This window comes from Arvicola amphibius, chromosome 1 (assembly GCF_903992535.2).
Source record: "Arvicola amphibius chromosome 1, mArvAmp1.2, whole genome shotgun sequence".
Classification (NCBI taxonomy): domain Eukaryota; kingdom Metazoa; phylum Chordata; class Mammalia; order Rodentia; family Cricetidae; genus Arvicola; species Arvicola amphibius.
In genome coordinates this window covers 111927423-111952017 of record NC_052047.1, presented here as the reverse complement: position 1 = coordinate 111952017, position 24595 = coordinate 111927423, and the positions used below count along the sequence as shown (strand labels likewise).

The window sequence follows — 24595 nt, the reverse complement described above, 5'->3', positions numbered from 1 at the left end:
CTAGAACAAAGAACCTACAAGATTTTATGTGTGTATGCTTCTCCACTGTAAGAAGGAATCCATACACACTTACCCCTGGGGGCAATAAAAAGATCTGTCATTCCATTGCTAAAATGAACACTTAGTAGAAAAACTCTGGCCTACTCACAGTCATATACAAAGCATTGCTACCTGTAACTATTGAATCTCCTACTTTGAATTATTTCATTAAAAAAAACAAAACAAAATACAGTCTGTGACTAGACATAATGGCACATGCCTGGAGTCGCAGCTCCTAAGGAGCCACAGATGGGCATCACTTCAGCTCATAAATTCAGAGACCTTCCTCCAAAGATCAAACAATAAAAATCATCACATGATAATTATAATGTTCATTCCTCTCTAAAACTAAAAAGACAACTTGAAACTGACATCTAAGTGTGTTATTGTGAAATTGTCAAGCTGAAACACCAAGTCTCACTTTTTAGGGGTAGCTGTTGTTGATAATGCATGTAGATGCGCTGTGTCCAGGTTAGCTTCATACACATTTTTCTGCCTCCACTTCCTAAGTAGTAGGATTACAGGCATTGCCACCATAACTAGCTCTTGTGCTTTGTTTGGGGTTTTGGTTTTTGTCTCATTTTGGAGAGAGCCATATCTTCTGTTTTTTTTAAAGACAGATTCTCTATGTGGTTTTTGGCTGTCCCAGAACTCACTACATAGACCAGGCTGACCTTGAACCTGCAGAGATCTGCCTGCCTTGAGTGCTTTCAAGCCATGCAGCACTGTGCCTTGTCCTTGTTGTCTGTTAGTACTCTTGAGTACATTTCTGAGACCTTTGAAAGTTTAACTTTTTTCATATTAAAAACAAATAAAAAATTAAGACAGTTTTTAATATGAATTTTTTGTTATAGCTACATGCATTACCAATTAGGAATGTCCTTTTAAAAAAATCCTCTCTAAAGTACTTGGTTATTGAGTAAATTCTTTCAAATTTAAGTCATAGAGGAATCTGAACCTGTGATTACAAAGAGTGTCAGAGTTTTTTGTATACATTATATCCTCAAATGAAAGGATTTCCAGAAACCAATTCTATGCTTTTAGTTAACCTAAAAATTTCAATATGCATGTATTCTTTTGAAAATAATACAAAAGGTTGGATGATGAGTTTGTGTAGTGATTAAAAATAAATTTTACTAACAGATTATCTTCTGTTTTAGAGTCCTGTATATAAATTACTGAACTTTAGTATCAGCAGTCAGGCCTGACCAAAACAGAAAAATGTGGCTAATGAATTTAAAATCATGTTAATTTTAGTTGTTTTGCTTTTACTTTGTTTTGTTTCTTTTAAAGACAAAGTCTTAGGATGTGTTCCTGGCTGACCTGGAATATACTATGTAACCCAGGCTGGCCTTGAACGTCTAGTAATCTGCCTTTACTTCTCAAATGCTGGGGTTTTAAATGATACAACTACCATGCCTCACTTAGTTTTTAGAAGTTATTTAAATGGTATTACTTCCCTGATTTTTTTTAGTTGTTACCCTTAATATATTTCCTGACTTCCATTACTGTTTTCATCTATATTGAGCTATAATCCCTTGTAGAAATTATATGATTTAATTTATGATATATAAAATCCTGGTAACCCTAACATAAAAACCTTCTACAAAAGGAAGTTTTGAACTAGGCATGGTATTATATGCCTTGAATCTCAGCATTGGGGAAGCAGAGGCAGGCAGATTTCTGTGAATTCCAGACCCACCTTGTCTATGTATCAAGTTCCAGGTAAACCCAAGCTATATAGTGAGACCCTGTCTCCAAAAAGAAGTAGTTGTTGTTTTGAGTCCTTTACTTTGAGCTAATCATTTTGACAAAACCTATTTCTGCCTGTCAGTTTCAGATGATAGTGAGCTTCCAACAAGTACAACCCTGAAGGCCTCAGAGAAATCCACAATGGAACAGTTGGTGGAAAAAGCGTGTTTCAGAGATTATCAGCGCTTAGGTTTGGGAACCATAAGTGGCAACTCCTCCCGTTCAAAACCAGAGTATTTCCGAATCACTGCCTCTAACCGGCTGTATTCACTATGCAGGAGGTAAGTGTCAAAGAACTCCAAAAAGAGACCTTTCTTTATTTTCCATTCAAATACTTTTAAGAAAGTATTTCATAAACAAGATCCCAGAGATATATAGACTTAAGAGATAAGTTTTATGTAATATTAGTTGGCATCCCATTTGTATCCTCAGAACAAGTAGATGACTAAAAAGTACCTCTGCTACAGCAGAAGGTAGCAGCGCTTGTTCCCTCTGTGCGTTTTCCTTATTTGCTGTTTCAGGCGTGTGTGTGAGTAACAGTAGCATTTTCCCAGGTGGGAGGAAGAGAAAAATGTCTTCTGTAGGCCTGAGGTCCACAGACATTTTCCAGAGCCAGAGAGTAAAGACTGCAGATTGCAGACCGTATGGCCTCTTATTGCAGGGGTTAAGCTCTGCCACCAAAGCAGCCATAGACTAAGGAGTGAATAAGTGTGATGGACTTTGGCCACAAGCTTTGATTTGCTGACTCAGATATAGATAGGGGCTCTCCTATATTGTCTACTTAAATGTTTTCCTAAGATACTATGTAAAGAATGTAAATAATGGGGGCTGGAGAGATGGCCCAGTGGCTGAGAGCATTGGCGTTCTTCCAGGGGACCCGAGTTCAATTCCCAGCACTCATATGGCATTCTTATCAGTCTGTAACTCCAGTTCCAGGAGATCTGATGCCAATGCACATAAAATAAAGTTAAATAAATTTTAAAAAAGAATGTAAATAAGCACATCTTTTCTGTGTTTCTTGTCACTTATTGCTGTTTTCTAAAAATGTTTTCTATTTTATGCTTTACTATCTATGAAAATATATTCTTTAAAACTATATTCCACCTTATACAAATTTAATACTTTGATTACACAGTAGGTGATTTTACTTGAATTTATAAATTTCATTAAGTAGTTCTACAAAGCACTTTGTAAATTGTAAGCCTTGTCTGTATTTTAGCAAGTTGCCTTAGCTGGGCAGTGATGGCTCAAACCTTTAATCCCAGCATTTGGAAGGCAGAGGCAGGCAGATCTCTGTGAGTCTGAGGCCAGCCTGGTCTATAAGAGCTAGTTCCAGGATAGCTAGGGCTGTTGCACATAGAAACCCTGTCTCAGAAAAAAAAAAAAAGTTGCCTTAATGTTGCTGTTAGTCTCAACTCGTTGAAAAACTATAGGTTTATTGTTTTAAATGGTAATTCAAGTTTGCATGACTTTGTAAAACTTAGGAAACAAGTGGGAATATAGTTTGAGACTATAGCCAAGGAAAATATTTGCATGAAAAACTTAAAAAATTGGGACTCTAAATAGACAGTCATTTTCTGGGCTTCTATCCTTCACAGTAACTCCTCCTCATAAATAAGTACAAGTAGTATTGTCATTGTGATATCCTGCTAGGAAAAGCTTGCTATCAGAGTTATGTCTGCTAGTAACAGACTTCATCATCTATCACTCCAATCTGTCAGAAACAGTAAAATCTTTTCTTTTTTATTGTAAGCTTATGACCATTGTCCTGGTTAGCATTTTTTGTAATTAAAATATAATTACATCATTTTCTCCCTTCTCTTTCTTCCTAACCCCTCCCATCCATCACTACCACTTTGCTCTCTTTCAAAGTGATGACGTACGTGTGTGTGTGTGTGTATGCACACATGTGCTTGTGCATGCGTGTGCATGTGTGTATGCACACATACAATTTCAGGGCTAATCACTTGGTATTGGATAACCACTTTAGGGACCCTTCCCTGGGTGAGACTGTTTCTCCACTCTCGGCATCTCTCAGTTACCAGTAGTTCTTACGTAGGACTGAGGCCTGATGGTCTTCCCTGTCCTCTTTATCATGTCTATTACTGTCTTAATAGACCATTGTTGGACACTTCTTATTAGAAGGATTTATGGTAGAGTAAAAGAATATATATCAAGCAAACTATTGGAAGGAAATAGAAAAACAATCCTGTCAAGGAGGAAAGAGAAGGGGAAGAAAGAAAAGAGAAATAAAAAGAATACAAGAATGAGATCAAAGACTTTCACACATATCAATAAGAAATTATAAATTGACTAAGTCTCCAATTAAAAGAAAGAGATTATGGAGAGCTTTTTTTAAGTGTTCTGCTGCTGTTAAGGGACATAATTAATGCACAAAAATGCCAAAGGGTGGAAACTAAAGGGTTAGGAAAATACATCTTGTGAAACTGAAAAGGAGAGCTGCTGTCACCATAAAAATGTCCAAGTAGACATTAAAGTAAAACTTACTAAGGAACAAAAAGGAAAATACTAAAAATAAAACACATCACTAGTAATAAAGACCAAGTTTTTACAACTGCAGAACTGCATTGATGCTTGAAATTCCATCAAAAAAAAATCCATTGATAACATCAAGAGTGTGTAATAAGTTTTTATGGACAGAAAAACATTTTAGATACAGTATACATTTATGGTTTTTATTTTAATTAAAAACTCTCAAAAATAGGAAATAGAAGCTATTCTTTATAGCTCACTCTGGTCTCACTCTCGCAGCAGAAGTCACTAAATGCTAAGGTGTTGAAAGCTTTTCTCTAGCATCAGAGCAAGAATTCCACTATCACTTCTGTGTTGTGCTTAGCATGCTAAGGTGTGCAAAAGACTAGAAAAATTATAGGAAACCTGAGTGAATCTACACGTAAACTTTTAAAATTAGTAAGTAAATTTGGTAAGGTAACTGGTACAAGTTGGCAATGCAGTAATTACTTACATATAAACCAGAACCAAATCATTACAAAGAGAATTTTTTAAATGACAGTATTTAGGTGCTGCCAATTGTATATACAGTAACACTAAGGAATATTCACTACTTCGAAGTAAATCCCTGGAAGAGGTGCAGTACCATATTATGAAACATTCAGAAATATTAAGGTCATTAAAAGTTTAAGTAGATATTTCAAGTTTTTGAATTAGAATGGTCCATATTTTAATACATGCATTTTCTTCAGAAGTTGCATTGAGCCTCAATGAAAAACACAATAATAAAGGCTGAAAAGGTGATTGTAAGGCTTACATCGCAATGCAGAAAACCAAGAGTGGTTCAGTTAGGCTTATAGAACAATACTATTCAGACTTACAGAATAATACTGCTGGCTATCAAGATTTTATTTAGCCAGAGTAATCAGGGATGGAGAGATGACTCTGCGATTAAGAGCACACACTGCTCTTGCAGAGGACCCAAGTTTGGTTCCCATAGCCCATGTTACAGAGGGGTTCACAACCTCCTGCAGCTCCAGCACCAGGGATTCTCATGGCCTCTTGTAGAATGAAGCGGCGGGGGACTGCGTCCCGCCACCTGGCCGCCAGCTAGCTTTACACCCGAAATAATTACACGGAAACTGTATTCTTTTAAAACACTGCCTGGCCCATAGTTTCAGCCTCTTATTGGTTAATTCTCACATCTTCCTTTAACCCATATTTAGTAATCTGTGTAGCACCACGAGGTGGATCGCTTACCAGGAGAGATCTTAACCTGCGTCTATCTCGGAGAGGAGAAGCATGGAGACTCACTATGGCCACTGCCTGAAGCGTCTCCCCAACTTTCCCAGAATTCTGTTCTGTCTATTCTGCCTACCTAATTTTCTGTTCTCTTAAAGAGCCAAGGCAGTTTTCTTTATTAATTAACCAATGAAAGTAACATAGACAGATAACTCTCCTCCATCAGCCTCTTGTGGTTTCCATGGTTACCTACACTCATATGCGCATACCTACACAGACACAAAATTGTTATTTAAAATATAATACGAAATTTTAAAATATTTATTTTATTTTATGTGCATTGGTGTTTTGCTTGCATGTTTGTCTGTGTGAGGGTGTCAGATCCCTGGAACTTGAGTTACAGATAGGTATGAGCTGCCATGTAGATGCTGAAATTGAACCCAGGTCCTCTGGAAGGGCAGCCAGTGTTCTTAACCACTAAACCATCTCTCTAGCCCCAATGGTACAAATCTTAAATAAAAGAAGTACTGTCAAAAAAAAATTCTACAGCAGTTAAGATAGTCTTGGAGTAGCATAAGCAGACTGATGGTACAAAGAAGAAATATAAGAGCAGCCTCACACATGGACATGTGGTTTCAGAGAAAAGCTGTGGATGGAAGTTTTTGGTTTTTTAATAAATAGTCCTGAAAACATAATCTTGACACCAACTTATACATAAAAACTCAATTCCCATTGATTTATAGACTTATATATAAGATGTTTTTAAAATAAAGCCTCTGTAAAATTGGAGCATCGCAAAGGCAGGGGTGGCCCACACCTTTAATCCCAGCACTCAAGAAGCAGAAGCAGACAGATCTCTGAGTCTGAGGCCAGCCTGGTTTATAGAGTAAGTTCCAGGACAGCCAGGGCTACACAGAGAAACCCTATCTCAAGAGAGAGAGAGAGAGAGAGAGAGAGAGAGAGAGAGAGAGAGGGGGGGGGAAGGAAAGGAAGGAAGAAAGAAAGAAAGAAAGAAAGAAAGAAAGAAAGAAAGAAAGAAAGAAAGAAGAAAGGAGAATATTTTTTTAAGACCTTGAGATAGAAATAGGTTTCTTGGGACAGGAAAAGTGTTGCCCACAATGTATGCTGATCAATTATAGCCCTCCACATCAGGACTAGCATTAAGAAAGCCAAGAAGAGCCAGAGGCCTGTTCACACCTATAATCTGAGCACTCTAAAGGCTGAAATGGACAGCATGGGCTACAGTGAGAACATGTCTCAAGATAAAATAAGGAAGAACAAAAGAAAAGGGATAAGGAAAGAAGTTAAAATGATAGTAGGAAATTTTAATAAACATTTCATTAAAAAGTGGTTATTTGGATGGGAAAAAATTAAACACAGAATCATCCATTCAGTAAATGAGCAAATGTTTGAACAGGCTTATCCCAAAAGAAGAAATATAAGTGTTCCATAAATATATGAAAAATGTTAGTCATCCTTAATCCTCAGAAGAATGCAAATTAGTGCATTAATATTCCCTTTCCATCCCCAGTCAGAATGGATACGGACAAGACAATGATGGTGAGGATTTTAGAGAGGGAACCTTTTATACTGCCAGTGAGAATATGAACTGATGTCACACTGGAAATCAAAACACTAAAATAGAATTTCCATATCATCTAGCTATACCATTGATGGGTGTAAACTTGAATCTAGGTCAGCCTACTACAGATGCATTTGCCTGTCCATGTTTATGGCAGCACTGTTCACAGTAGCCACAATATGGAACCAGCCTAGATGCCCATCACAGATGAGTAAAGAGAATGTGGTATACACACAACAGAATTTTAATCAACTATAAAAAAATGAAATATATCATTTGTAGGAAAGTGGATGGAACTGGTGAGCATCATGTTAAGCAAAATGAACTAGATTTATAAATAAAAATATCATATCTTTCTTAATATACAGAATCTATATTTAAATATGTATGACATGAAAGTAAAAGTACTCGTGAGGGGAAAGGAGTCTTGAAAAAGGAGGTAAGCAGGGAACAGGAGAAGGTAATGGAGGAAGACAAAATGTCACATTTTCTCTAAGGAGGTGTGTATGACCTGACAGCAGGAAATCCTGTTTGATGGGAAAGCCATGACCAAGAATTGGGAGAGGAGTGTAGAAGAAGAGTGGGGTGATAAATACAGCTTTATTAATGTACTTAGCTCGAGATCTATATGCTTAAAATGAATAACATGGTAAATTTTATGCCATGTTTTACCATATTTTGCCCCCATAATAAAAAAAAATAACCAAAAGGATGCTGGATTAGTAGTCAAAGAGAAAAAATATGTGTGATTCTTAACATAAAGCAAATTGTTTTCTTTTTTTACTTACAGATTAGGTACTCATACACTTTACTTCCCCAGAGTCCTGTCCTGAACTTTGAGAGCCAGTCTTTAAAAATAAACACATAACAATTAAGATATGCTGTATGAAGTTCTCTGAAAATTAATTTTAAGTTTTTAATTTTAAAAAATCATAACACAGATGTGGTGGCATATGCTCTTTACCCCAGCCCTTAGGAGGCAGAGGCAGATGGGTCTCTGTGAGATTAAGGCCATCTTGGTCAGTTTAGCAAGTTCTAGGCTGAAAGGGGCTACATGATAAGACCCTGTTTCAAAAAAAATTGAGTTTAAATGAACTTCCATATTTTATGATACATCTCCACCAACATGTTTCTGCATGTTCAAAATTCACAGTGATAACTGCAGTTTGTACTTTTATTATCTCCTTCCCCGTATTTCTTACCCTTCTCTTCCCCAATCACTCTTTCTCTCCTGCATTTCTGAAGCTATCCTGGCCTATTAGTCATACCTCAAGCTGTACAAGACAGCAGTTTACCAAGAGTAGCCCGCTGCTATCGACACAACCGCCTGCCCGTCGTGTGCTGGAAGAACTCAAGAAGTGGTACTCTGCTTCTCCGATCTGGGGGATTCCATGGCAAGGGAGTTGTTGGTCTTTTCAAATCACAGAACTCCCCTCAAGCTGGTAAGCATATCTGTACAGCACAACTAAGAGTGTTCTTAAACCTCCGCCAGGCACAGTGTCTAGAGCTGTGGACTCAGTTCCCTGGGAAACCGAGGCAGGGTCACCTGATCCCTGAAGTTTGAGGGAATCCTGAATAAGACCAGAGAGAAGGAGTCTTCCCAAGGTACAGGGAGTAAAACCTAGGTCCAACTACGTCACCACACCCTTTTCACTGTGTCTCATGCAGAATATGCAACACTGCACTTAAGTGAAGACGGGTGCGGGCATGTGGGACTCCATGCTGATTTTAACATCTTTCTTACCATATCTGATCTTTTCTTTTCTTGGTTTTTGACAAATAATAGTCTTTGGTTCTAGGCTGTTTTCCTTCTGGCAAGCCAGAATATGTATTCTTGGAAACTAGACTGTACCAATCTTTGTACTCTTTTTTCTGAAAAGTATCCAGGTACATTTAACAGCTACAGAGATAAATATGAATTTTGTCCTGTGTGGCATATACAAACAGTAGCAGTATACCCAATCAGAATGTAGCTTTTGGTGGTCTCAGACAAAGAATATTTTAGAAAACTAGGGAAATAATGGTATAGTTCCTTGTCCTGGGAAAATTTGTAAGTACTATAACCAAGGCAGTCAAGTCTTGAGCTGACTTTTTTCATGGTTTCCAGTTAAACTTTGACCCACTAAAGTATTAGGTATGATTTGGGGAATAGCATTCTTTCTTCTTTAGAACCCAAAATTTTGGGTCAAAAAGGTAGAAGACCCATGTGGTTTTTGAGATCTCCATTTTCATCTACTTCCCTCCTGAAAGTTGGCCAGTGCACCCCTCATAATTTGCTTGATTACGGGCACCTTGTGCAGTACTGTTTTGTGCCTGGGTTGGATTTTCATCAGTGTTGTAATAAAAGGAAGTTTGATTTTACCACTCTCTGTTTTGGGGAGATCTCCCAAGCCAAAGTATGTATATTAGATCAGAAACAGATATAACTGCAGAAAACCTGTGAGTTCAGGAGTACTGGCAAGCATATTACTGAACATTCAATAGGAAAGTTATTCCTCCATGTTATGACTTATCTGATAGGAATTTTGTTGTTATGTTATAGTATGTATTTTATATTTCTGAATAAATACATTTGTTTATTTTATGTTTGGGTGTTTTTCAAATTGGGATGTTCCTCCTAATTGATATGATCAGAAAGAATAGTGTCATAGTTGAAAATGGTACGTGAACCTTATATTTGATGATGTCTTAGAGCAAATAAAAATAATGTTAATTTTTTTGTGGTCAAGGTATAAGAAAATGTATGATTTTTCTGTCCTTTTAGTATACCTCTTCAGATGCCTGTGCCTGTCAACTATGTAGTATCCACCTGTGATCCCAGCATTTGGGAGAGGTGGAGGCAGGCGGATCAGTATGTAAAGGTCAGCCTCGGCAACATAATGACTTAAAGGCTAGTCTGTAACATGAGGCCTTTATCAGAAATTAAAATAAATAAATAAAGGACTTGAACCCATTTCGATGATTCAGTTTTGCTTCACACAAACTAGGCTGATATTCCTGTCAACTATTTGCTTTACAGTTGTTTGTATTTGTGCCTACTTTCTGCCCCTCTTTTAGAAGGACTAGGGCATGTGGCAGAAGTGACTCCCATATTCCTCCTGTCTTCCTCTGCTCTTCCAACAACAGAGCCCCCACAGGCCCATGTCATCTGTTAGGCCTGTCAGGATATTCTCACCTCTGCCTGTTCTGGAATGCCAAAGGAACTTACTCTGTCCTCACTGCTTCTACACAGTAGCATGGGCAGGATGTGAAGACATCATCAGGGAGATGTTGTTTGTGAATCTTCATTTTGATTCTATCAATACGATCTGTATTTAGAATCTGAGTCCTGTGCTGGCTTTTCAGTCTTGGGCCCTTGATGGGAGAATGATGAGCAATTGAGAAATGGATGTGAAACCAACATCAAAAGACAAGCCACATAATTGATCAGGCTTTAAATCTAACTGGTTTCTGTATTTGGGTGTGGTAGCATGAAGTTATATAAAGAAAGTTTAAGCAGATATATTTAAGCTTAATTTATTAGCAGACTTTTATTTTATATATTTTTCTTTTGTATTATAGTTTCTACCTCCTCTTTAGAATCTTCCAGTAGCATAGAGCAAGAAAAGTACTTGCAAGCCTTACTGACTGCAGTTACTGTCCATCAGAAACTCAGAGGCAACAATACCCTTACTGTCAGGCCAGCACTTGCTCTGTCCCCAGGTAAGATCTGACAGTATTTTCTTAACAACTACTCGAAAAAGACAGTATCTGTTTCTGAGGTTAATCTCTTTAGATAAATGCTTTTAGTTACTTCAACATGAGTCCTCAAAATTTTTACCCTACAAGGCCATAACTTTAGCTTCTCTTACTTAGAAGTCAAAGTACCACCGTTAATGTCTAGTATTTAGTAACTATGTGTATTCAATTATTTTCTTTTAAAAGTAGTAATAAAACAATAGGAAGTATCAAACATAAAGTAACTCCTAAAGTCCCAGAGTCTACATAAATTTTAAAATATTATTATGAAGGTGAATGTATAAATTTAAATCTGATTATTAAGTGTATAGTGATTAAAATTATCATATAAATTTGAAATTCCAAAAATTTCTTTAGCCTTTTATGATTTTGCAGTAGTTTGTTTTCTGTAAATGTGGATGAAGCCATTAAGACTTGTACTAATATTCTGTTTCAGTTATCATGTGATGGAACCCCAAAGGGTTCATGTAGAGGTAACCCTGATGTGTTAGACAGGAGCATGTGACTGGAGAAGCTGGGCTCTTTGGCTTTATCAGCTATCTGAATTACCTCAACATAAGCAGAAAGTGGCTTTTCTTGCAAAGTAACACCATGCATGCCTTGCTTCATTTATCATTGGATTCTCTGATTGCACTTGCCAAACCTAACTCTATAATCTTTCAAATATGTGTTATCTCTGATGAAATAATAACATTGCTGTGTTATCTCTAATAAAGCTTTTGGGGATTTAAAAAATACAATGTTTGGCAGCAATTAGACTTGCTACACATGAAGATAACTTTTTGTCATTTGAGTAATGTTAACCTGAACACCATGGTTTTGTTCTTTTTTTTTTTTTTTTTTTTTTTTTTTTTTTTTTTTTTTTTGGCTGACTTTAGGGACTGAAAGGAGGACCTCAAGAATGTCCACTGTGCTTAAGCAGGTAGTGCCAGGACATTTGGATGTAAACCCATCCAATAGCTTTGCTCGAGGAGGTTAGTAAGACCAATTTTATAACTGAGCACTGATACAAGCATAACAGAAGAGAACATTCTTCTAGATAGTAAATGTTTTAAAAATCAACTAATCATGTTTCTGAGTTGTTCTTAATTACCCTTTTCCAATGAATGACCAAATTTACTTCTAGTTTGATGACAAAGGTGTTATGTCTTATGGAACAATGAATATAATTATTAATGGTATCATACATATTGATGGATTAGAGATAATTAGGAGGTGAGATAATTATGTTTAAATGGTAACAACTCACCAAGTTCACAGGGTAAAAAGACTGCGTACAAAATTAGAAGAGGTATCAGTCTGAGCTGTGTCTTCAGTACCTTTCATTTTACTAGTCTTGGAGGGTAAGCTAAAATGACATCTAAATTTCTCTTCCTTACTTTCTCTGGACATGAAGAGATAGAAGAGAGAGAAGTAGTCTCACTGCACTCTAGTCTCTACAAGTCGCTGCAAGATTCTTTTACTCTGCAAAGAAAATTCTAAAATGGGGGTCTTGACAGCAAAGTTCTACTGCTCCACAGTGGAGTCATCATCATAGATTTTTCCTCTTGCTCCCATACAAGGATGACTTTCCTTGAAAACAAGCCACCCACATGACCTGGTTCTGCATGGACATTATCAGCTATGGGCAATTTCTTTCTTCCCAAAAACAGTACTTTGCATGTACAAGCAACATCTTTCCCATGTTTCTAAAATTCTACCAGCAGATAATGTTTCCATGTCGGCCCTTGCTCAAGTGGTGTACACCTGTAATCCTAGCACTCAGAAAACTGGGACGGAAGGATAATAAGTTTGAGGCCAAGCTAAGTTATCAGGAGTGAGAAACTAAATTCAATTTCTTGCACTTCAGATCTTTGGCTTTAAAAGCTGTTCTCCTGCTTTCTCTGTTGTAATTGTCTCTGAGTTTCCCCAGGTTCTTTGGCTGTAGTCCACTCACTAGTCCTCCTCACTGCGTGGACTCTACAGAGTCACAGGCAGCATTCTGGGAGTTCAGGCGACTTCAGAGTGCCTTGTGGGGAAAGCCCCATCCCAATACAGGTCCCTGCTAGAGTAATGCCACATGAAGTCTTTCCACCTGTTTACCACGTGCTGTTTTCTTAACATACTGGCCTAGAGAATTGCTTTTGGTCATAAGTATGCTATCAGTTGTACCTATAAAATTTCACCCTTCTCGGCATTTTCTAATATAGACTATTAATTGTGTTAGAATTTGAATATTAATTCTGTTCACTGGTATATTAACTACTTTTACAGACCCTTTTCATCTATAGAGTTAATTACTGTTCTCAGAAAGACAAAAAAGAACAAATCATTAGTAAGGCGAAGGCAGAGTAATGTGAGTTATGAAGGAGAGTGGTCCTTACAGGCTGTGTTCTTCCTGAAATCCACTTGGTCCTCATTTCTAAATCTATGACATTCTTTTTCATCTGAAACTATTTATCTGCATCACCGGGTATTTTTTGGTTATTTGGACATGACTTAATAGACTCAATGCTTTCTCCTAAGAACTATAAATACTCTGTAAATAATCCATTGCAGAATTTGGTTCAGAGACAACATAAAAGCTATGTTTTACAAAATTCAGATTTTTTTTTCCCTTTTAAAAACCATAAACATGTTCAGGTAGTCACTGAATGCCTCATCAAAGCCTTCTGAAATTACAGTTCTTCCCAAGAGCTTCCATCTTTCTGGAGTCGTGTTTCCAGCGGATTTGTTAGGCCTTGAGACTGGTGTTTCATTTCCTGGGGCTACTAGAGCAAATATCATAAGTGGTGGCTTAAACAACTTATTCCCACAGTTTTGGTGCAGCCAGAAGTCCAGAAGCAAGGTCAGCATCCTGAGGGCTTTAAGGAAGCTTGTTGGATGACTGCCTTCTAGAGGCTGGAGGTTGTCTAGAAATCCATGGCATTCATTTTCTTATGGAGGCATCACTCAGATCTCTGTTTCCATCTTTATGTGACATTCTCTATGTCTGTGATGGTTACTATTCTATTGCTGTGAAGAGGCACCATGACCATGACAACTCTTATAAAGGAAAACATTTAGTTGGGGGGACTTACAATTTGAGAAGTTTAGTCCATTATCTTCACGGCAGGACATGGCACCATGCAGGCCGACGTGGTGCTGGAGAAGGAGCTGATCCACAAGCACCCGGAAGCAACTGTGTACCACACTGAGAGTACCTTGAGCATATGAGACCTCAAAGCCCACCCCCATGTCACACTTCTTCCAACAAAGCCACACCTACTACAACAATCCACACTTACTAATAGTTCTGCTCCCTATAGGGGCCATTTTCTTTCAAACCACTACAATATCTTTCCCCAAGTTTTTTTTTTTTTTCTTTTTATAAGGATCCAGTCATTTTGTAGTAGGGTCTAGTCTATTCCAGTATGGCCTTATATTAGTTAATTATGTCTGTACCACATTGTTTCCAAATACAGTTACTTCTGAGATACCAGGCTCAGGATTTCAATATTTGATTTTGAGCAGACACATAGCACCCATAACAAGTCATATGTAGTTTTCTTTTTTCTGGATTTTTTTTTAAATTTAAGATACAACTTCATTCTTTTCATTTTTTTCTTCAATGAATTTGAAGCAAGGGACAGTATATTTTTCCTTAGAATCCTGGGATTTCTCCTGTCATGAAGTATTGCCAGATTTTTATAAATGGTTACAATTTACCCTTTCTATGTGCTTATAGTACCTGTGGGGTTGAAGTTAGGACTCCTATATGCTAAGCAAGAACTTTACAGATGAATCGTAGCCCAACCCCAGCTTTCTCCCTCCCCCTCCCCCTGTATTTCGAGACAGGGTTTCTCTGTAGCTTTGGAGCCTGTCCTGGATCTCACTCTGTAAACCAGGCTGACCTCGAACTCGTACCTCCTGAGTGCTGAGATTAAAAGCGTGTACCACCACTACCTGGCCCAACTCCAGCTTTCTGATGAACGTTTATACAGGTTGCATATCTTTCATCTCAAATGCCATGGACCAGATGTATTTGACATCTTAGAGTGGTTTTGTTGTTTGTTTGTTTGTTTGTCTGTTTGTTTTAGATTGTGGAATATTTACACAGACTTTAATTAACATGCTAAGCATCCTTCACCCAAAAATACAGAATCCAAAATCAGAAAGTTGTTGATCCATCATGTCATCATCCAGATGTTTCAGATTTTAGAGCTCTTCAGGTTACCTTATGAATGCTCATTTAGTATTGTCAGGAAACATAAGTCAGTAATTATTTTCATTTAATTTTTAGTAGAATGCAACTTCCAGCAGACACCTAGATATTTTCATTTGTCCCCCAATACCCCACTCTTGTATTTTATTTTTATAAACCTCAAGAACATTTTATCTATTCCCATATTTAGCTGGTGGCCTCTAAGGTTTAAAAATTGTCTTTCTAGTTTAGGACCCATTTTTTTCATATATGAAGTTACAGTTATTATTTCTGATCCCTTACCCAAATATTTCTTACTATAAATTTTTTGTGAACTTGTTTCGTATACTTATTACAGCTTTTTGCTCTCAACCCATTGCCTGTCTTCTGACCCTTAAGCAGGTCTCATTCTTTCACTCTATCTCTTTACTGCCAAAGCCTCCCATAGTTTCCAAAGGCCCAGTGATTAACCATTATATACTGAGATTCACTTACTCTTCTATGGTCCTAGAGCTGCTTTAATATATCTCTCTCACTCTTCTCTCTCTCTCTTTTAGGCTTTTTTTTGAGACAGGGTTTCTCTGTGTGACCCTAATATATCTCTTATGTACATTTCTTCCATGTAAAGTCACAGTTGATGGACGATAGGACGTTAAGTTTTTAAGTTTCCATGGCCTTGACAGGCAGACGCACAGTTGGATCAGACTGGGCAAAACTAGACACCGACAGCCTGCAGGTGCTTCCTTCGGCCTCCTGCAAGTCCAGGTCTCATCCTTCCTGAGGGCTGGGCACTGCTTCTTTATCAGTCCCTTCGTCACCCTGTGTCAGAAGAACCTCTTGTTTTTCTAGTTTTCCTCTTAGCCTCCTTTTTGCTCTTCTGTTTTCATATTCCTGTCTTTGACATACAGTCTTAATTTGGGGTTTACTTCTTATATCCATTGTATACTTTTCTTGCTCTAAGGAGCAGGATGAGCAGGACTTGAGATTGGCCATCATTGGTTTTCAGATCACTTTGCAGTTAGTCTACAAGTTGATGAATTATAAGAAAGAGGATATATCTTTTTTTCACAAAAAAATGCTTAAGAGCCAGACAATGGTGGTGCATGCCTTTAATCCCAGCACTCTGGAGGCAGAGGCAGGCAGTTCTCTATGAGTTCTAGGCCAGCCTGGTCTACAAGAGCTAGTTCCAGGACAGGCTCTAAAGCTACAGAGAAGCTCTGTCTCAAAAAAACAAAAAAAAATGGAAAAAGCCACTTAAGAAAATGTGAAGATGTGAATAGCATTATTTTTTTCACTTCAAAGTTTATCCTTGAAATAACTACTTCAAGAATAGATATTTCAGCTATTTAAAATTAATTTTGCCAAGTTTCCATAACAAGCAGCAATCTATTTAGTGTTGAACCATTTCAGTGCAGCATTGACTGACTGTATCTGTATCTTGTGTACTGAGCTAGGTGTAAGGTCACATTGAAAGTAAACTATGTCACCAACAGATCCAACTTAAGCATCACTTTCCCTTCTCTCTGAAGTTTGGTCTGAACAAAGTAACAATGTGTCCCATGAGACTAATGAGCCACATCATTCTGTCACTGGCACAGTCCTCTTAGCCACTTCTGGACAGGTCCAAGTCACATGGTTACACAGGCCACTGTATATTGAAGGTTTATCCTATTTGAGAAGTTAAGGCAAGATTAATGTAAGTTTCAAGTCAGCTTGGGAACAGCGTAAGTAAGCAGCCCTTACTCGGGTGTCATTTGGCTACTAAGGCCATGAGTACCTATTATTTCTTGCTTCCAAGTGAGTGACATAGGAATGAACATCACTTCCAGTGATTTTTTTTCCTATTATTAGATTTGAGATCATGTTTTATGCAATTTTTGCATTGTAGAGCTAATAATGTTATTATTATTAACAGTTATTTCCCTTGATTGATTTGAATAGTTCTTTTTCTCTGGAAATAATGTAACTACTCACCATTTTTGTTATTACCAGGTAAAGTTTTTCATAGTCACAAAACTCTTTCTGTCTAACGGGTAAAAATATTACTCAAATTACAAAAGTATTTTCTCAAATGTTGCCTATCATTTTGGTGCTAATAAAAATTTTAAGAGAAGCCATTTACTTCAACCATCACAACTTGTATTGGTGGTATTAGGTATTGTCACAGGATCATGAATTTTTGCTGATTGCAACTTCACTTATTTATGAAATATAAATATAATTTCTGAGTGCACAGGAGAAAGGAAGATGCTGTGGCAATGCTTAATGCTCACTGCAGAACACGCCCGCAGTTATCCCAAATGGTTGCTAGAGCTTCACTGTTCCCTGGTGTGGTGACCTTGCTCAGAGAACAGATCTGTGGGACAACACGTGGTTTTTGCCATCCCCTTCAGTGTGAGGGCCAGTGTACTTCTAACATTAACACATATGCCCAAATTCCCTACTCTTATTATATAGACTTGTTTCTGTCTAACAGTCTTCAAAAGCTTGTTCCATTTGGTATAATTTTTTAGTGGCACCCTCTGCTGTGCTGTCCATTTCATTGCGCTTACAGTGTTTATGAACAGGTGCTGAGAATTCATCCAGTAGACACTCAATTCATCCTTTTTGTTATTGGGAAGCTTTCTATTTGTTAATTAATACTTGTATTTGTATTTTTCTCCAATGTTAACTTAACCTTAAAAACTAAACATTCTTCTCTTACTTGATTGCTCTGATGTTTGCTGCTTTATACATTTCATTTCTTCTGTCTTTAACCTTACCTACCAGTGCATGGGTACAGAGACAAATGTTTCACTCAGTCAAATCCCAAATCTTCAGCTAAGGAGACAGTTCATAATCAAGGTATTGTATTATGTGTCCCAGTGTGTCATATCTTACCATCACTTTCATATGATAATTAATACTACAAATAACTTTTTTTGTTTGTCAAATTATATTCTTTAGTTTCATTTGTATTATGAAATTCCTGTGATTCCACTTAAAAACCATTTGCCATGATGCCTAAGGAAAACTTGCAGATTACATAGAAAAATACCTTCCTTTTAAGCAGAAACCACCTTCCCTTTTCTTTCTAAATGGCCTATTAAGCTCCACAAATGCTGATAAAGAAGGTAACAGCATTATTGAGGCAACTTCTAGTGATTTAGAAACAGGGTTTGATTTATCACTGGAAAGATTCTGAAATAGCCTTTTCAGGTTTACACAAGAAAACCCAACTTTGGGGAGGTCTTCCAGTCCTCACCCCATCTCTGCAGGTGTGTGTGAGAGGCTCTGCAGCCTTGAAGGTGCTGTAGGGTTAAGTTTGAGAGTTAGTATATGCCTCTGTGGATGTTCAGCATTTTAATAATCTCACACAGAAAGTCCTTGATATTTCTGATTAATATAAACTTGGTTTATATTACTTATACAGTAAGGCTCTTCTGTCTGTTTAGTGTGTATGGACGTTCTCCTGAAAGATGTCTGCTTCTGACTGTATATTTTAAATACACCTAAATTAAATGAAGTGCACATTACTAAATTTATAAATTCTTTCTTTTATGAATACTCTATAAAAGAATGTTTAGTGGTTTAAAAGTAGGTCATTTCTTTTACTTACCCACATATGCATTCTGTACCCAGCATTAGTAAGTTTCTGGTTTGTCTCATGCTGTAGTTTCTTATTCCACTGAGTAAAGAAGCAGAAGAGCAGTCCTCCTGTGGAGCCTGAGTGCTGCAGAGACTGTGCTCAGCCTCCTTGTCTCCTGCCCCACTCTGCTCCCTGCACCAATACTCTGCTTATGCTCTCATATTTACTTTAAATACCAAGTTTATGCCAACATGAAATGAGATATGATTTATTAAATTCTTCTAAATCTAAGACAAAGTGATTTTAAACTACTATATCAAATAATGTTTATATTGCAAAAAAATAAGTGGCAAATGATTATGATCCATGGCTTAGACTGATTACCTGATATACCCACTAAAACTGCCCAGAGCATGTATCTTACTGTCATTCCCACATTTTCTCATTCCATTTTCTCACTTTTGTGAAGGCGTATGGGCAAGTCTTCGTTCCAGCACGCGTTTGATCAGCTCTCCAACATCCTTCATTGATGTTGGTGCCAGGCTGGCAGGCAAGGATCACTCAGCCTCCTTCAGTAACAGCACCTACCTACAAAACCAGCTCTTAAAACGACAAGCCGCCCTTTATATATTTGGTGAAAAGTCGCAGCTAAGGGTAAGCTTTTTTTTCTCTCTCTCACTTAGAAAACTTGGCACCATAAAGGCAGCTTATAAACCCTATCACAAACTAACTTTACCATAAGGGGAAAAATAAAGCTTAGTTCTGAACCAGGCATGGTGTGGGCAAAGGAGGATCAGGAGTTCAAGGCCAGCCTCCACTGTATGAAAACCTTGTCTCAAGAAAACATAGGTAAGTTAGAGAGATAGCTCAGCCAGTAAAGCTCTCTTACTGCACAGCATAAGTACTTGAGTTCCATTTCCAGTACCCACATTAAAAACTGGGATGATCGTGCATTCCTATGATGTTAGCACTGGGTAAAACAGGAAGATCTCTGGAGCTCACTAGTTGGCCAGCAAAGCTCAGGTCCCATTGAAAGACTCTGTTTCGAAAAATTAAAATAAAAAATAAGAATAAATAAATAAATAAAAATTAAAACAAGGTAGATGATTGATGGGGTGGAAAGATAGTTCCGCAGTTAAAGTGCTTGACATGCAGAGCGAGGCCCCAGAAACCCACTGGAAATGTTGGATGGACATGCCAGCCTGCCTGTAATTCCAGCCTGTCAAGGCAGAAGCAGGATCCCCCGAGCAAACTGGCTAGCAAAACTAACCATATCAGGAGATCTGGTTTGACTGAGACTCTGCCTCGATGAATAAGATAGAAGAGCAACTGAGCCTGAATCCTGACATCACTCTGAACCTTTTTGTGCATACTTGTGTTCATACACACATGCTCCATACACACACATGAAAAATTGAAAAAGAGAAAGGGTAAAAAAAGTAGACAGCTTCTAAGGAACTACATCCAAGCTTGACCTCTGACCTCCACACAAACCTGCATGTGCATGTTGTTCACCGTGCATGTACATGTATAACCAAACACAAGAACATGTGGACCAAAAGAATGTTTAATTTTTTTAGTTAGCTATTTATATGTGTGTGTACTTATATATGTATATTTATGTATGGATGGTTCTTTGAAGTGCATTTTATTAGCCATGAGGATGAATATTCATAATCTTTTTTTTTTTCCTCATGGTTTATTTTTTTTTTATATTTAAAAAATTTCCATCTCCTTCCCTCCTCCTCCCCCTTCCCTCCCCTCCTTCTCCCCCTTCCCTCCCCTCCCCTCCACCCAAACCTCCCCTCCCTCCCTCTCAAGGCCAAGGAGCCATCAGGGTTCCCCACTCTATGCTAAGATCAGGGTCCTCCCAACTCCCCCCTGGACCAGGATGGTGATCGACCAAGCTGAGAAGGCTCCCACAGAGCCCGTCCATGCAGAAGACTCAGAGCCCAGAGCCATTGTCCTTTGCTTCTCAGTCAGCCCCCGCTGTTGGCCACATTCAGAGAGACGGGTTTGGTCGCATGATCCATCAGTCCCATTCCAACTGGAGTTGGTGATCTCCCATTAGTTCTGTCCCACCGTCTCCATGAGTGAACGCACCCCTATCGTTCCTGACTTTCTCCCTCATGTTCTCGCTCCTTCTGCTCCTCATCAGGACCTTGGGAGCTCAGTCCAGTGCTCCAATGTGGGGCTCAGTCACCTTCCCCATCTGTCGCCAGCTGGAGGTTCCCTCCCGGTCCTGACTTTCTTTCTCATGTTCTCTCTCCTTCTGCTCCTCATCAGGACCTTGGGAGCTCAGTCCGGTGCTCCAATGTGGGGCTCTGTCATTTTCTTCATCTATCGTCAGGTGGAGGTTCTATGGTGATATGCAAGAAATTCATCAGTATGGCTATAGGAACTGGCCTTTTCAGGCTCCCTCTCCTCAGCTGCCCAAGGAACTAACTGGGGGCGTCTCCCTGGAAACCTGGGAACCCCTCTAGGGTCAAGTCTCTTGACAACCCTCAGGTAGCTCTTTAAATTAAGATATATGCTTCCCTGCTCCCATAACCACCCTTCCTATATCCCAAGCACCCCATTCCTCCGAGCTCCCCCCGTTCTCCCCTTCACACTTTTCTCTCCCCATCTTCCCTTGGCCCAGTCTTGCCCAACCCTCAAGTTCCCAATTTTGCCTGGCGATCGTGTCTACTTCCAATATCCAGGAGGATTACTATATCTTTTTTTGGGAGTTAACCTTCTTATTATCTTCTCAAGGATCCCAAATTTATAGGCTCGATGTCCTTTAATTATGGCTAGAAACCGATTATGAGTGAGTACATCCCATGTTCATCTTTTTGGGTCTGGGTTACCTCACTCAGAATAGTGTTTTCTATTTCCATCCATTTGCCTGCAAAATTCAAGATGTCATTGTTTTTTACCGCTGAGTAGTATTCTAGCATGTATATATTCCACAGTTTCTTCATCCATTCTTCCACTGAAGGGCATCTAGGTTGTTTCCAGGATCTGGCTATTACAAATAATGCTGCTATGAACATAGATGAGCATATGCTTTTGTTGTATGATTGGGCATCTCTTGGGTAGATTCCCAATAGTGGAATTGCTGGGTCCTGGGGTAGGTTGATCCCGAATTTCCTGAGAAACCGCCACACTGCTTTCCAAAGTGGTTGCACAAGTGTGCATTCCCACCAGCAATGGATGAGTGTGCCCCTTACCCCACAACCTCTCCAGCAAAGGTTATTATTGGTGTTTTGGATTTTAGCCAATCTGACAGGTGTAAGGTGATATCTCAAAGTTGTTTTGATTTGCATTTCCCTGATAGCTAAGGAGGTTGAGCATGACCTTAAGTGTCTTTTGGCCATTCGAACTTCTTCTGTTGAGAATTCTCTGTTCAGTTCAGCGCCCCATTTTTTAATTGGGTTAATTGGCATTTTACCGTCTAGTCTCTTGAGTTCCTTATATATTTTAGAGATCAGACCTTTGTCAGTTGCAGAGTTGGTGAAGATCTTTTCCCAGTCAGTAGGCTGCCTTTGTGTCTTAGTGACAATGTCCTTTGCTTTACAGAAGCTGCTCAACTTCAGGAGGTCCCATTTATTCAATGTTGCCCTTAAAGTCTGTGCAGCTGGGGTTATGCGTAGGAAACGGTTCCCTGTGCCCATTTGTTGTAGAGTACTTCCTACTTTCTCCTCTATCAAGCTCAATGTGTTCAAATTAATATTGAGGTCTTTAATCCATTTGGACTTGAGTTTTGTGCATGGTGATAGATATGGATCTACTTTCATTCTTCTAGAGGTTGACATCCAGTTATGCCAGCACCATTTGTTGAAGATGCCCTCTTTCTTCCATTGTGTACTTTTGGCTCCTTTATCAAAAATCAGGTGTTCATAGGTTTGTGGTTTAAGATCCGGGTCTTCTATACGATTCCATTGGTCAACTTCTCTGTTTTTATGCCAATACCAAGCTGTTTTCAATACTGTAGCTTTGTAATAGAGTTTGAAGTCAGGGATGGTAATGCCTCCAGAAGAACCTTTATTGTATAAGATTTTTTTGGCTATCCTGGGTTTCTTGTTTTTCCATATAAAGTTGATTATTGTCCTCTCAATCTCTGTGAAGAATTTTAATGGGACCTTGATTGGGATTGCATTGAATCTATAGATTGCTTTTGGTAGAATTGCCATTTTTACTATGTTGATCCTCCCAATCCACGAGCAGGGGAGATCCTTCCATTTTCTGGTATCCTCTTCAATTTCTTTCTTCAAAGACTTAAAGTTCTTGTCAAATAAATCCTTCACTTCCTTGGTTAGAGATACTCCCAGATATCTTATGCTATTTGTGGCTATTGTGAAAGGTGATACTTCTTTGATTTCCCTCTCTGCTTCCTTATCCTTTGTGTATAGGAGGGCGACTGATTTTTTGGAGTTAATCTTGTAACCTGCCACGTTACTGAAGGAGTTTATCAGCTGTAAGAGTTCTTTGATGGAGTTTTTGGGGTCGCTTATGTATACTATCATATCATCTGCAAATAATGAAAGTTTAACTTCTTCCTTTCCAAATTGAATCCCCTTGATTCCCTTATGTTGTCTTATTGCTATTGCTAGAACTTCAAGCACTATATTGAAGAGATAAGGAGAGAGTGGACAGCCTTGTCGTGTTCCTGAATTTAGTGGGATAGCCTTGAGTTTCTCTCCGTTTAGTTTGATGTTAGCTGTCGGCTTGCTGTAAATAGCTTTTATTATATTTAGGAATGACCCTTGTATCCCTAATCTCTCCAAGACCTTTATCATAAAAGGGTGCTGAATTTTGTCAAATGCTTTTTCAGCATCTAATGAGATGACCATATGGTTTTTTTCCTTCAGTTTATTTATATGATGGATTACATTGATAGATTTTCGTATGTTGAACCAGCCTTGCATCTCTGGGATGAAGCCTACTTGATCGTAATGGATAATTTTTCTAATGTGTTCTTGGATTCGGTTTGCCAGTATTTTATTGAGAATTTTTGCGTCAATGTTCATGAGTGAGATTGGCCTGTAATTCTCTTTCTTGGTTGAGTCTTTGTGTGGTTTAGGTATCAGGGTAACTGTGGCTTCATAGAAGGAATTTGGCAGTGACTCTTGTGTTTCTATATTATGAAATACCTTAAGGAGTATAGGTATTAGGTCTTCTCGGAAGTTCTGGTAGAATTCCGCATTGAAACCATCTGGTCCTGGGCTCTTTTTGGTAGGGAGGTTTCTGATAACAGTTTCTAATTCTTCGCGACTAACAGGACGATTTAGAGCATTTACCTGGTCCTGGTTTAACTTTGGTATATGGTATTTATCTAAAAAACTGTCCATTTCTTTTACATTTTCCAATTTTGTGGCATACAGGCTTTTGTAGTAAGATCTAATGATTTTCTGAATTTCCTCTGTGTCTGTGGTTATGTCCCCCTTTTCATTTCTGATCTTATTAATTTGCGTGTTCTCCCTCTGCCGTTTGATTAGTTTGGCTAAGGGTTTGTCAATCTTGTTGATTTTCTCCAAGAACCAGCTTCTTGTTTCATTGATTCTTTGGATTGTTTTCTGTGTTTCTATTTTGTTGATTTCTGCCCTGAATTTGATTATTTCCAGTCTTCTACTTCTCCTAGGTGAGTCTGCTTCTTTTTTTTCCAGAGCTTTCAGGTGTGCTGTTAAGTCACCAATGAGTGCTTTCTCCGTTTTCTTTAAGTGGGCACTTAGTGCTATGAACTTTCCTCTTAGCACTGCTTTCATTGTGTCCCATAGGTTTGAGTATGTTGTGTCTTTGTTTTCATTAAATTCAAGAAAGACTTTAATTTCTTTCTTTATTTCTTCCTTGACCCAGGTGTGGGTCAGTAGTTGACTGTTCAGTTTCCATGAGTTTGTGGGCTTTCTGGGGGTAGCATTGTTGTTGAATTCTAATTTTAGTCCATGGTGATCCGGTAAGACACAGGTGGTTACTAATATTTTTTTGTAATTGTGGAAGTTTGCTTTGTTACCAAGTATATGGTCAATTTTCGAAAAGTTTCCATGAGCCGCAGAGAAGA

General features: G+C 38.4%; 1 protein-coding gene across 1 annotated transcript in view; it reads left to right on the top strand.

The window, feature by feature from the left end:
- The window catches only part of Sbf2 (SET binding factor 2), a 396726-nt gene that overhangs the window by 329077 nt on the left and 43054 nt on the right, over positions 1-24595 (top strand). Inside the window, exons 26-29 of the mRNA XM_038328033.1 lie at positions 1874-2072; positions 8333-8529; positions 10649-10789; positions 19025-19209. Of these exons, the coding sequence (XP_038183961.1) occupies positions 1874-2072; positions 8333-8529; positions 10649-10789; positions 19025-19209 (722 nt within the window). The remainder of the gene's footprint in view (positions 1-1873; positions 2073-8332; positions 8530-10648; positions 10790-19024; positions 19210-24595) is intronic.